We start from the raw sequence: 14,842 nt of genomic DNA, 5'->3' as shown, positions 1-14,842 counted from the left end.
ACTACATCTCATGATGAGGATAGAGGACTTTAAGAAGGTCATAAATAACCCCCTTAAAGAAATACAGAACAACACAGGTGAGCAAGTAGAAGCCCTTAAAGAGGAAACACAAAAATCCATTAAAGAATGACAGGAAAACACAACCAAAGAGGTGAAGGAATTGAACAAAACCATTCAGGATCTAAAAATAAAAATAGAAACAATAAAAAAAAATCCAAAGGGAAAGAGCCCTGGAGATGGAAAACCTAGGAAAGATATCAGAAGTCATAGACAAAAGCACCAACAGAATACAAGAGATAGAAGAGAGAATCCCATAGAAAACAATGACAGAACGGTCAAAGAAAATATAAAAAGCTCATGACCCAAGATATCCAAGAAATCTAGGACATAATGAGAAAACCAAACATAAGGAAAATAGGTATAGAAGAGAATAAAGACTCTGAACTTTACAGGGCCAGTAAATATTTTCAACAAAATTATAAAAAAAACTTCCCTAACCTAAAGAAAGATGTCCATGAACAAGAAGTCTACAGAACTCCAAATAGATTGCACCAGAAAAGGAATTCCTCCCACACATAATAGTCAAAAAACCAAAAACACAAGACAAAGAAAGAATATTAAAAGCAGTAAGGGAAAAAGGTCAAGTGACATTCAAAGGCAGACCTATCAGAATTACACCAGACTTCTCACCAGAGACTATGAAAGCCAGAAGATCCTGGATAGATGTCATACAGACCCTAAGAGAACACAAATGCCAGCCCAGGTTACTGTATCCTGCAAAACTCTCAATTAACATAGATGGAGAAACCAAGATATTCCATGACAAAACCAAATTTACACAGTATCTTCCTACAAATCCAGCACTACAAAGGATAAAAAATGGTAAAGCCCAACACAAGGAGGCAAGCTACACCCTAGAAAAAGCAAGAAACTAATTGTCTTGACAACAAAACAAAGAGAAGAAAAGCACACAAACATAACCTCACATCCAAATATGAATATAACAGGAAGCAATAATCACCATTCCTTAATATCTCTCAACATCAATGGTCTCAACTCCCCAATAAAAAGACATAGATTAACAAACTGGATATGCAATGAGGACCCCGCATTCTGCTGCCTACAGGAAACACACCTCAGAGACAAAGACATACACTACCTCAGTGAAAGGCTGGAAAACAACTTTCCAAGCAAATGGTCGGAAGAAGCAAGCTGGAGTAGCCATTCTAATATCAAATAAAAATCAATTTTCAAATAAAAGTCATCAAAAAAGATAAGGAAGGACACTTCATATTCATCAAAGGAAAAATCCACCAAGATGAACTCTCAATCCTAAATATCTATGCTCCAAATACCAGGGCACCTGCATACATAAAAGAAACCTTACTAAAGCTCAAAGCACACATTGCACCTCACACAATAATAGTAGGAGATTTCAACAGGCCACTCTCATCAATGGACAGGTCATGGAAACAGAAATTAAACAGAGATGTCGACAGACTAAGAGAAGTCATGAACCAAATGGACTTAACAGATATTTATAGAACATTCTATCCTAAAGCAAAATGATATACATTTTTCTCAGTTCCTCATGGTACTTTCTCCAAAATTGACCATATAATTGGTCAAAAACACGGGCCTCAACAGACACAAAAAGGTAGGAATAAGCCCATGCCTGCTATCAGACCACCACGGCCTAAAGCTGGTCTTCAATGACAATAAGGGAAGAACGCCCACATATCCATGGAAGCTGAACAATGCTCTACTCAATGATAACTTTGTCAAGTTAAAAATAAAGGAAAAAAATTAAAGACTTCTTAGAATTTAATGCCAAACTTATGGGACACAATGAAAGCTGTGCTAAGAAGAAAACTCATAGCTCTGAGTGCCTGCAGAAAGAAACAGGAAAGAGCATATGTCACCAGCTTGACAGCACACCTCAAAGCTCTAGAATAAAAAGAAGCAAATACACTCAGGAGGAGTTAAAGGCAGGAAATAATCAAACTCAGAGCTGAAATCAACCAAGTAGAAACAAAAAGGGCTATACAAAGAATCAACAGAACCAAAAGCTGGTTCTTTGAGAAAATCAACAAGATAAATAAACTCTTAGCCAGACTAATAAGAGGACACAGAGAATGTGTCCAAATTAACAAGATCAGAAATGAAAAGGGAAACATATCTACAGAATCAGAGGAAATTCAAAAAATCACCAGATCCTACTACAAAAGCCTATATTCAACAAAACTTGAAAATATGCTGGAAATGGACAATTTCCTAGACAGATACCAGATACCGAAGTTAAATCAGGAACAGATAAACCAGTTAAACAACCCCATAACTCCTAAGGAAATAGAAGCAGTCATTAAAGGTCTCCCAACCAAAAAGAGCCCTGGTCCAGATGGGTTCAGTGCAGAATTTTATCAGACATTCATAGAAGACCTCATACCAATATTAACTAAATTATTCCACAATATTGAAACAGATGGAGCACTACTTCTATGAAGCCACAATTACTCTTATACCTAAACCACACAAAGACCCAACAAAGAAAGAGAACTTCAGACCAATTTCCCTTATGATATCGATGCAAAAATCCTCAATAAAATTCTTGCAAACCGAATCCAAGAGCACATTAAAACAATCATCCATCATGATCAAGTAGGCTTCATTCCAGGCATGCAGGGATGGCTTAATATACAGAAAACCATCAACATAACCCACTATATAAACAAACTGAAGGATAAAAACTACATGATCATTTCATTAGATGCTGAGAAAGCATTGGACAAAATTCAACACCCCTTCATGATAAAAGTCCTGGAAAGAGTAGGAATTCAAGGCCCATACCTAAACATAGTAAAAGCCATATACAGCAAACCAGTTGCTAACATTAAACTAAATGGAGAGAAACTTGAAGCAATCCCACTAAAATCAGGGACTAGAAAAATCTGCCCACTCTCTTCCTACTTATTCAATATAGTTTTCGAAGTCCTAGTCAGAGCAATCAGACAATAAAAGGAGATCAAAGGAATACAGATTGGGAAGGAAGAAGTCAAAATATCAATATTTGATATGATAGTATATGTAAGTGATCTCAAAAGTTCCACCAGAGAACTACTAAACCTGATAAACACCTTCAGCAAAGTGGCTGGGTTTAAAATGAACTCAAATAAATCAGTAGCCTTCCTCTACACAAAAGAGAACCAAACCAAGAAAGAAAACAGGGAAACGACACCCTTCATAATGGTCCCAAATAATATAAAATACCTCAGTATGACTTTAACCAAGCAAGTGAAAGATCTGTATGATAAGAACTTCAAGCCTCTGAAGAAAGAAATTGAAGAAGAGCTCAGAAAATGGAAATTTCTCCCATGTTCATGAATTGGAAGGATTAATATAGTAAAAATGGCCATTATACCAAAAGCGATGTATAGATTCAATGCAATCCCCATGAAAATACCAATCCAATTCTTCAGAGAGTTGGGCAGAACAATTTCCAAATTCATCTGGAATATGAAATAACTATCCTCAACAATAAAAGGACTTCAGGGGGAATCGGTATTCCTGAACTCAAGCAGTATTACAGAACAATAGTGATAAAAACTGGTATTGGTACAAAGACAGGCACAGAGACCAGTTGAATAAAATTGACCCAGAAATGAACCCTTACACCTATGGTCACATTATTTTTGACAAAGGAGCAAAAACCATCCAATGGAAAAAAGATAGCATTTTCAGCAAATGATGCTGGTTCAACTGGAGGTCAGCAAGAATGCAGATCAATCCATGCTTATCACCCTGTACAAAGCTTAAGTCCAAGTGGATCAAGGACCTCCACATCAAACCAGATACACTCAAACTAATAGAAAAAAAGTGGGGAAGCATCTTGAACACATGGGCACTGGAGAAAACTTCCTGAACAAAACGCCAATGGCTTATGCTCTAAGATTAAGAATCGACAAATGGGTTCTCATTAAACTACAAAGCTTCTGTAAGGCAAAGGACACTGTTTTAGTACAAAATGACAACCAACAAATTGGGAAAAGATCTTTACCAATTCTACAACAGAGAGAGGGCTCATATCCAAAATATACAAAGAACTCACGAAGTTAGACCGCAGGGAGACAAATGACCCTATTAAGAAATGGGGTTCCGAGCTAAACAAAGAATTCACAGCTGAGGAATGCCGAATGGCTGAGAAACACCTAAAGAAATGTTCAACATCTTTAGTCATAAGGGAAATGCAAATCAAAACAACCCTGAGATTCCACCTCACACCAGTCAGAATAGCTAAGATCAAAAACTCAGGTGACAGCAGATGCTGGCGAGGATGTGGAGAAAGAGGAACACTCCTCCATTGTTGGTGGGATTGCAGACTGGTACAACCATTCTGGAAATCAGTCTGGAGGTTCCTCAGAAAATTGGACATTGAACTACCTGAGGACTCAGCTATACCTCTCTTGGGCATATACTCAAAAGATGCCCCAACATATAACAAAGACACGTGCTCCACTATGTTCATAGCAGTCTTATTTATAATAGCCAGAAGCTGGAAAGAACCCAGATGCCCTTCAACAGAGGAATGGATATAGAAAATGTGGTACATCTACACAATGGAATATTACTCAGCTATCAAAAACAATGACTTTATGAAATTCATAGGCAAATGGTTGGAACTGGAAAATATCATCCTGAGTGAGGTAACCCAATCACAGAAAAACACACATGGTATGCACTCATTGATAAGTGGCCGTTAGCCCAAATGCTTGAATTACCCTAGATGCACAGAACACGTGAAACTCAAGAAGGATGACCAAAATATGAATGCTTCACTCCTTATTTAAAAGGGGAACAAGAATACCCTTGGCAGGGAAGAGAGAGGCAAAGATTAAAACAGACACAGAAGGAACACCCATTCAGAGCCTGCCCCACATGTGGCCCATACATATACAGCCACCAAACTAGACAAGATGGATGAAGAAAAGTGCAGGCCGACAGGAGTCGGATGTAGATCTCTCCTGAGAGACACAGCCAGAATACAGCAAATACAGAGGCGAATGCCAGCAGCAAACCACTGAACTGAGAATGGGACCCCCGTTGTAGGAATCAGAGAAAGAACTGGAAGAGCTTGAAGGGGCTCGAGACCCCATATGAACAACAATGCCAAGCAACCAGAGCTTCCAGGGACTAAGCCACTACCAAAAGACTATACATGGACTGACCCTGGGCTCCAACCTCATAGGTAGCAATGAATCGCCTAGTAAGTCACCAGTGGAAGGGGAAGCCCTATCCTGCTAAGACTGAACCCACCAGTAAACGTGATTGTTGGGGGGAGGGTGGTAATGGGGGGAGAGTGGGGAGGGGAACACCCATATCGAAGGGGAAGGGGAGGGGCTAGGGGGATGTTGGCCTGGAAACTGGGAAAGGTAATAACAATTGAAATGTAAATAAGAAATACCTAATTTAATAAAGAGGGAGAAAAAAAAACTTGGGTGTAGAACTAAACAGTTAGTTACAAAGAGAAGAATATTATATACCTGAGAAAGACTTAAAGAAATGTTCAAAGTCCTTAGTTCTCAGGGAAATTCAAATCAAATGACCCTGAGATTTTACTTCACAGCAGTCAGAATGTCACGTGACAACACATGTTAGTGAGGATGTGGAGAAAGAGGAACACTCCTCCATTGCTGGTAGCATTGCAAATTGGTACAACCACTCTGGAAATCATTTTAAGAGTTTCCCCAGAAAATTGAAAATAGACCTACCTATAGACCCAGAAATACCACTCTTGGGAATATACACCAAAGATGCCAGACCATGCAACAGGGGCACATCTTCCACTATGTTCATAGCAGCCTTGTTTGTGATAGGCAGAAGCTGGAAACAACCCAGGTGACCCACAACAGAATGGTTACAGAAAATGTGGTTCATTTATAAATGGGCTATTAAGAACATGGATATCCTCAGTTTTGCAGGCAACTAGAAAATATCATTCTAAGTAAGCTAACTCAAATCAAAAAAGGACATGCACAGTATGTTCTCACTAATAAGTGGATATTAGCCAGAAAAAAAAGTACAGAATACCCAAGACACATTCCACAGAACTCAAAAGAGTCAACAATTTGAAGGGCCCAAGTGAGGAGGCCTTGATCCCACTTGGGAGGGAGACGAAAGCAACCACAAGGGAGGAAGGAGGGAGGGAGAAACAGGAGTGGGAAGGGAATGGGGCTGGGGGAGACGGGAACATGATTTGGTATTATGTGGGGGATAAGAACTGAGGCCCTGAGGGCCAGCAGAAAGAATGGAAACAGGCAATCTTGGGAGGAAGAAGTTTGGGAAGATCCTCTAGAATATATCAGAGACCTGGGAAAGTGAGAAACTTTCAGAACTCAAAGGGTGTATCCTAGATGAAAGATTGTACAGTGGGGAGAGGGAACTTTTGGAACCTACCTCCATCAGAAAGACGGGTCATCAAGTGAGGGGATGGGGTTGCCATCCCACAGCCAAAGTTCTGACCCATAATACTTCCTGTCTGAAAGAAATGCAGGGATGGAAATGGAGAAGAGCCTGAGGGAAAGGAGGTTCAGTGACAGGATCCCAAAGTGGGATCCACGTCAAGGGGAGGCCCCAAGACGTGACACCATTACTGAAGCTATGGGGCATTCACAAAAAGAGACCTACCATGACTGCTCTCCAAAGTACTCAACAAGCAGCTGAAAGAGTCAGATACAGATATGTGCACCCAACCAATGAACAGAAGCTGCTGACCCCTCTGGCTGAATTAGGGAAAAGCTGGAGGAAGCTGAGGAGGAGGGCCACCATGTAGGAGGACCAGCAGTCTCAATTAACCTGGACCCCTGTGATGTCTTAGACACTGGATCACCAACCAGGCAGCATACACCAGCTTTCATGAGGTCTCCAACACGTATACAGCAGAGGACTTGTGGGCCTGGGTTCAGACAAAGATGAGGCACCTAACCCTCAAGAGACTGGAGGCCCCAGCAAGTTTAGAGGTCTGGTGGGGTAGGGTGGGGACATCCTTGTGGGGATGGAAGTTGGGATGAGGGTCTTCGGGAGTGGGAGGAAAGGAGGGACAGAAAGGATGTATGGGATGTAAAGTGGTTGGAGGGTAGACTGGGAGAGGAATAAATACTGGAGTGTAAAAATAAAAAAAATAATAATAATAAAAGAATTTATGCTCGGCAATGTTAATACAAGCCTGGCTCTAGACAAGGTTTTTAAGATTGTTTTATGCTGTTACACAATCCTATTTCTCTTTTTTATTTCTCTATTTGAAAGAAGCATTGTAAGAAAGCTACATATGTGATGGTCTGCCAATACCCAGAATGACAATTCCTCTGTGTGTGTGTGTGTGTGTGTGTGTGTGTGTGTGTGTGTGTGTGTGTGTGTGTGTTCTGAAAAAGGAACATTTTCCCCTCGAGCCTCATTTCCAGGTACTCACTGGCACTCCATGTGACATGAGAGTGTTGGGATTCATCAAAGTGACAAGTTGGTGTAGGAGGTCAGGCTGGCTGTCAAACAACTCGGGTGTAAGTGTCTTCATAACATCCTCCAAGTGTTCTGCTGCTAGAGAAGGTACTCCATACCAGGTCTTTGGTTCACCCCTGCCAGAGAGAAGAGATACAAAGTTTAGATGCATTATTGTATATAGAAGGTATCTTCATATATTCAAAATATTGTGTCTTACTCACCAGTGCAGGTAGTTAATGGAGTAACTCCAGTGATCCTCAATATGCCAACAAAATGCTGAAAACACCATGCCCACATATAACCAAGGCACTTTCATGCCTGAGATGTCTGCATTGATGTGGCAGAGAACAGACTGATCCAGAACTGGCATCACATTGAGATTCCAACCACTGGCAGCATACTCCTGTGGAGTCACAAAGTTACTTTATAGGTAGGGAGTAAGATTGGACTAAGAAAGGTAAAATGATCCAGATCTACAAAGAAAAAATAAGTATGTTCTTAGAATATAATGCACCCCATAATTTGTAGTTGCTTAGGAGGTGTATGTATGACTTCTGAGTATAATTTTTCTTTTCTACAAAACAAAAATATAATTATTTTAAAAATCATAATGTAAATGAACAAGTTTATATGGCCCAGTAAGAACTCTTTTTAATTGTTAATATTAAACTATTTGTCTCATTTGCCTTTTGCCTTTTTTGTGTAAGATATTCTAACTGAATTTAAAGTCAACATAAATATAAGATGAACAGGAATAAAAGATGGAGCAGCAATTAAGGAAAGGACCAACCAATAATTGGTCCAATCTAAGACTTAAGCCACAAGAGGGAGCCTATTCCTGAAACTAGAAATGGACATTTATCATGAAGGGGTGTTGATTTTTGTCAAATGCTTTCTCAGCATCTAATGAAATGATCATGTGGTTCTGTTCTTTCAGTTTGTTTATATAATGGATCACGTTGATGGTTTTCCGAATATTAAACCATCCCTGCATGCCTGGGATGAAGCCTACTTGATCATGGTGGATGATTGTTTTGATGTGCTCTAGGATTCGGTTTGCCAGAATTTTATTGAGTATTTTTGCGTCGATATTCATAAGGGAAATTGGTCTGAAGTTCTCTTTCTTTGTTGTGTCTTTGTGTGGTTTAGGTATAAGAGTAATTGTGGCTTCGTAGAAGGAATTCGGTAGGGCTCCATCTGTTTCAATTTTGTGGAATAGTTTGGATAATATTGGTATGAGGCCTTCTATGAATGTCTGATAGAATTCTGCACTAAACCCGTCTGGACCTGGGCTCTTTTTGGTTGGGAGACCTTTAATGACTGCTTCTATTTCCTTAGGAGTTATGGGGTTGTTTAACTGGTTTATCTGTTCCTGATTTAACTTCGATACCTGGTATCTGTCTAGGAAATTGTCTATTTCCTGAAGATTTTCAAGTTTTGTTGAATATAGGTTTTTAATATAAGATCTGATGATTTTTTGAATTTCCTCCGAATCTGTAGTTATGTCTCCCTTTTCATTTCTGATTTTGTTAATTTGGACACACTCTCTGTGTCCTCTTATTAGTCTGGCTAAGAGTTTATTTATCTTGTTGATTTTCTTGTTGATTTATCTTGTTGGTTCTGTTGATTCTTTGTACAGCCCTTTTTGTTTCTACTTGGTTGATTTCAGCTCTGAGTTTGATTATTTCCTGCCTTCTACTCCTCCTGGGTGTATTTGCTTCTTTTTATTCTAGAGCTTTGAGGTGTGCTGTCAAGCTGGTGACATATGCTCTTTCCTGTTTCTTTCTGCAGGCACTCAGAGCTATGAGTTTTCCTCTTAGCACAGCTTTCATTGTGTCCCATAAGTTTGGCATTAAATTCTAAGAAGTCTTTAATTTTTTTCCTTTATTTTTAACTTGACAAAGTTATCATTGAGTAGAGCATTGTTCAGCTTCCATGGATATGTGGGCGTTCTTCCCTTATTGTCATTGAAAACCAGCTTTAGGCCGTGGTGGTCTGATAGCAGGCATGGGATTATTTCTATCTTTCTGTGTCTGTTGAGGCCCGTGTTTTTGGCCAATTATATGGTCAATTTTGGAGAAAGTACCATGAGGAACTGAGAAAAATGTATATCATTTTGCTTTAGGATAGAATGTTCTATAAATATCTGTTAAGTCCATTTGAAGGTTCATGACTTCTCTTAGTCTGTCGACATCTCTGATAATTTCTGTTTCCATGACCTGTCCATTGATGAGAGTGGCCTGTTGAAATCTCCTACTATTATTGTGTGAGGTGCAATGTGTGCTTTGAGCTTTAGTAAGGTTTCTTTTATGTATGCAGGTGCCCTGGTATTTGGAGCATTGATTTTATTTGATATTAGAATGGCTACTCCAGCTTGCTCCTTCCGACCATTTGCTTGGAAAGTTGTTTTCCAGCCTTTCACTGAGGTAGTGTATGTCTTTGTCTCTGAGGTGTGTTTCCTGTAGGCAGCAGAATGTGGGGTCCTCATTGCGTATCCAGTTTGTTAATCTATGTCTTTTTATTGGGGAGTTGAGACCATTGATGTTGAGAGATATTAAGGAATGGTGATTATTGCTTCCTGTTATATTCATATTTGGATGTGAGGTTATGTTTGTGTGCTTTTCTTCTCTTTGTTTTGTTGTCAAGACGATTAGTTTCTTGCTTTTTCGAGGGTGTAGCTTGCCTCCACTCTCTCCCTACTTATTCAATATAGTTCTTGATGTTCTAGCCAGAACAATCAGAAAACAAAAGGAGATCAAGGGGATACAGATTGGAAAAGAAGAAGTCAAAATATCACTATTGGCAGATGATATGATAGTATATTTAAGTGATCCCAAAAGTTCCACCAGAGAACTACAGATAAACAACTTCAGCAAAGTGGCTGGGTATAAAATTAACTTAAATAAATCAGTAGCTTTTCTCTACACAAAAGAGAAACAAGCCGAGAAAGAAATTAGGGAAACGACACCCTTCATAATAGTGCCAAATAATATAAAGTACCTTGGTGTGACTTTAACCAACCAAGTAAAAGATCTGTTCAATAAGAACTTCAAAGGGGGCTGGAGAGATGGCTCAGCGGTTAAGAGCACTGACTGTTCTTCCAGAGGTCCTGAGTTCAAATCCCAGCAACCACATGATGGCTCACAACCATCTGTAATGGGATCTGTGTGTGTAATTGTATACAAAAAATAAATAAATCTTAAAAAAAAAAGAACTTCAAGACTCTGAAGAAAGAAATTGAAGAAGACCTCAGAAGATGGAAAGATCTCCCATGCTCATGGATCGGCAGGATTAATATAGTAAAAATGTCCATTTTACCAAAAGCAATGAATCTACAGATTCAATGCAATCAAAATCAAAATACCAATCCAATTCTTCAAAGAGTTAGACAGAACAATTTGCAAATTCATTTGGAATAACAAAAAACCCAGGATAGCTAAAACTATCCTCAACAATAAAAGGACTTCAGGGGGAATCACTATCCCTGAACTCAGGCAGTATTACAGAACAATAGTGATAAAAACTGCATGCTATTTGTACAGAGACAGACACATAGACCAATGGACTAGAATTGAAGACCCAGAAATGAACCCACACACCTAAGGGCACTTGATTTTTGACCTAGGAGCCAAAACCATCCAATGGAAAAAAGATAGCATTTTCAGCAAATGGTGCTGGTTCAACTGGAGGTCAACATGTAGAAGAATGCAGATCGATCCATGCTTATCACCCTGTACAAAGCTTAAGTCCAAGTGGATCAAGGACCTCCACATCAAACTAGATACACTCAAACTAATAGAAGAAAAAGTGGGGAAGCATCTCAAACACATGGGCACTGGGGAAAAATTTCATGAACAAAACACCAATGGCTTATGCTCTAAGATTAAGAATCGACAAATGGGATCTCATAAAACTGCAAAGCTTCTGTAAGGCAAAGGACACGGTGGTTAGGACAAAACGGCAACCAACAGATTGGGAAAAGATCTTTATCAATCTTACAACAGATAGAGGGCTCATATCCAAAATATACAAAGAACTCACGAAGTTAGACCGCAGGGAGACAAATGACCCTATTAAGAAATGGGGTTCAGAGCTAAACAAAGAATTCACAGCTGAGGAATGCTGAATGGCTGAGAAACACCTAAAGAAATGTTCAACATCTTTAGTCATCAGGGAAATGCAAATCAAAACAACCCTGAGATTTCCCCTCTCACCAGTGAGAATGGCTAAGATCAAAAACTCAGGTGACAGCAAATGCTGGCGAGGATGTGGAGAAAGAGGAACACTCCTCCATTGTTGGTGGGATTGCAGACTGGTACAACCATTCTGGAAATCAGTCTGGGGGTTCCTCAGAAAATTGGACATTGAACTACCCAAGGATCCAGCTATGCCTCTCTCGGGGATATACTCAAAAGATTCCCCAACATACAACAAAGACACATGCTGCACTATGTTCATAGCAGTCTTATTTATAATAGCCAGAAGCTGGAAAGAACCCAGATGCCCTTCAACAGAGGAATGGATACAGAAAATGTGGTACATCTACACAATGGAATATTACTCAGCTATCAAAAACAATGACTTTATGAAATTCATAGGCAAATGGTTGGAACTGGAAAATATCATCCTGAGTGAGGTAACCCAATCACAGAAAAACACACATGGTATGCACTCATTGATAAGTGGCCGTTAGCCCAAATGCTCGAATTACCCTAGATGCATAGAACACAGGAAACTCAAGACTGATGATCAAAATGTGAATGCTTCACTCCTTATTTAAAAGGGGAACAAGAATACCCTTGGCAGGGAAGAGAGAGGCAAAGATTAAAACAGAGACTGAAGGAACACCCATTCAGAGCCTGCCCCACATGTGGCCCATACATATACAGCCACCCAATTAGACAAGATGGATGAAGCAAAGAAGTGCAGACCGACAGGAGCGGGATGTAGATCTCTCCTGAGAGACACAGCCAGAGTACAGCAAATACAGAGGCGAATGCCAGCAGCAAACCACTGAACTGAGAATGGGACCCCGGTTGAAGGAAACAGAGAAAGGACTGGAAGAGCTCGAAGGGGCTCGAGACCCCATATGTACAACAATGCCAAGCAACCAGAGCTTCCAGGGACTAAGCCACTACCCAAAGACTATACATGGACTGACCCTGGACTCTGACCTCATAGGTAGCAATGAATATCCTAGTAAGAGCACCAGTGGAAGGGGAAGCCCTGGGTCCTGCTAAGACTGAACCCCCAGTGAACATGATTGTTGGGGGGAGGGCGGCAATGGGGGGAGGATGGGGATGGGAACACCCATATAGAAGGGGAGTTGGAGGGATTAGGGGGATGTTTGCCCGGAAACCAGGAAAGGGAGTAACATTCGAAATGTAAATAAGAAATACTCAAGTTAATAAAATAAAGAAAAAAAAAAAGATGATATCCTACTATTCTTGCAGAATGGAGCCAAGCATAACTGTTGCCAAAGAGGCTTTGCCCGGTAACCAATGGAAACTTGTTGTGGGTAGTTTTAAATCATGATACTGCCTTTCTCAGGAGCTATGACCCTGGAGCTCTTGCCAGTGCTCTGACCCCTCCAGGTTCCCTTTTGTTCCTCCACTTGGCTGAGTTAAGCTGCCAGAATTGACTCAGCATCTCTCTATACCTAACTCTACTCCAAGGATGAAAAACACTCAGACAGCTTTACTACTTGCAATTTGCCTACTAGCAGAAGAGCTGGTCTCAAAGACCTCCCACCTGACTGAGAAAGAAATTAGGAAAATGACACCCTTCACAACAATCACAAATAATATAAAATATCTTGGTGTGACTAACGAAGCAAGTGAAAGAGCTGTATGACAAGAACTTCAATTCTCTGAAGAAAGAAATTGAAGTTGATCTCAGAAGATGAAAAGACCTCCCACGCTCATGGATTAGCAGGATTAATATAGTAAAAATGGCCATTTTGCCAAATGCAATCTACAGTTTCAATGCAATTCCCATCAAAATTCTTATTCAATTCTTTATAGAGTTAGAAAGAGCAATTTGCAAATTCATTTGGAATAACAAAAACCAAAAACTATCCTCAACAATAAAAGAACTTCTTAGAGAAGCACCATCCCTGACCTCAAGCAGTATTACAGAGCAATAGTGACAAAAACTGTATGTTACTGGTACAGAGACAGACAGATAGATCAGTGGAATAGAAATGAAGACCCAGAAATGAACCCACACACCTATGGTCACTTGATCTTTGACAATCATACAGTGGAAAAAAGATAGAATTTTCAACAAATGGTGCTGGTTCAACGGGAGGTCAACATGTAGAGGAATGCTAATTGATCCATTCTTATCACCCTGTGCAAAGCTTGAGTCCAAGTGGATCAAGGACCTCCACATCTAACCAGATACACTCAAACTAATAGAAGAAAAAGTCTCGAACACATGGGCAGTAGGAAAAATTTCCTGAACAAAACACCTAAGATCAAGATCAAGAACTGACAAATTGGACCTCATAAAACTGTAAAGCTTCTGTAAGGCAAAGGACACTGTCATTAGGACAAAAGGGCAACCAACAGATTGGGAAAAGATCTTCACCAATCCCTATATCCTATAAAGGGCTAATATGCAAAATATACAAAGCACAGAAGAAGTTAGACTCCAGAGAGCCAAATAACCCTATTAAGAATGGGGTACAGAGGGGTTGGGGATTTAGCTCAGTGGTAGAGCGCTTGCCTAGCAAGCCCAAGGCCCTGGGTTCGGTCCCCTGCTCCGACAAAAAGAAAAAAGAAAAAAATGGGGCACAGAGCTAAACAAAGAATTCATAGCTGAGGCTATGAATATCGAATGGCCATATCAAATGGCTGAGAAGAACCAAAAGAAATGTTCAACATCTTTAGTCATCAGGGAAATGCAAGTCAAAACAATCCTGAGATTCCACCTCACACCAGTCAGAATGGCTAAGATAAAAAACTCAGGTGACGGGGTTGGGGATTTAGCTCAGCGGTAGAGCACTTGCCTAGCAAGCGCAAGGCCCTGGGTTCGATCCCCAGCTCCAAAAAAAAAAAAAAAAAAAAAGAAAAAAGAAAAAAGAAAACAACAACAACAACAAAAAAAAAAAAACAAAAAAACTCAGGTGACAGCAGATGCTGTCAATGGTTCAAATAATTCTGCTTTATAAGTCTGTCAGAAAAATGATCCTTGGCCAGAAGGCTGAAGACAGATGCTCCTAGGTTTTGAAAAATTGGGGGATGGAGGATGGGAGGGAGAGCCTGTCCTGAAAGTCAACTGTCTCTACAAAGTGATTGTTGTGCAAACTATGTTTTGTGCTTGCTCTATTTTCAGGCAATACTTAAGT

General features: G+C 40.0%; 1 protein-coding gene across 2 annotated transcripts in view; it reads right to left on the bottom strand.

Annotated features, from left to right (window-relative positions):
- Positions 1 to 14,842, bottom strand: part of Kdm5d (lysine demethylase 5D) — an 83,280-nt gene that overhangs the window by 19,048 nt on the left and 49,390 nt on the right. For both annotated transcript variants that reach the window (NM_001446699.1, NM_001419852.1), the window contains 2 exon segments: positions 7,463 to 7,625; positions 7,713 to 7,894. In NM_001446699.1, coding sequence (NP_001433628.1) covers positions 7,463 to 7,625; positions 7,713 to 7,894 — 345 coding nt within the window.

This window comes from Rattus norvegicus, chromosome Y (assembly GCF_021556685.1).
Source record: "Rattus norvegicus strain SHRSP/BbbUtx chromosome Y, alternate assembly SHRSP_T2T, whole genome shotgun sequence".
NCBI classification, from domain to species: Eukaryota; Metazoa; Chordata; class Mammalia; order Rodentia; family Muridae; genus Rattus; species Rattus norvegicus.
This window is presented reverse-complemented; position numbering and strand designations above follow the sequence as displayed.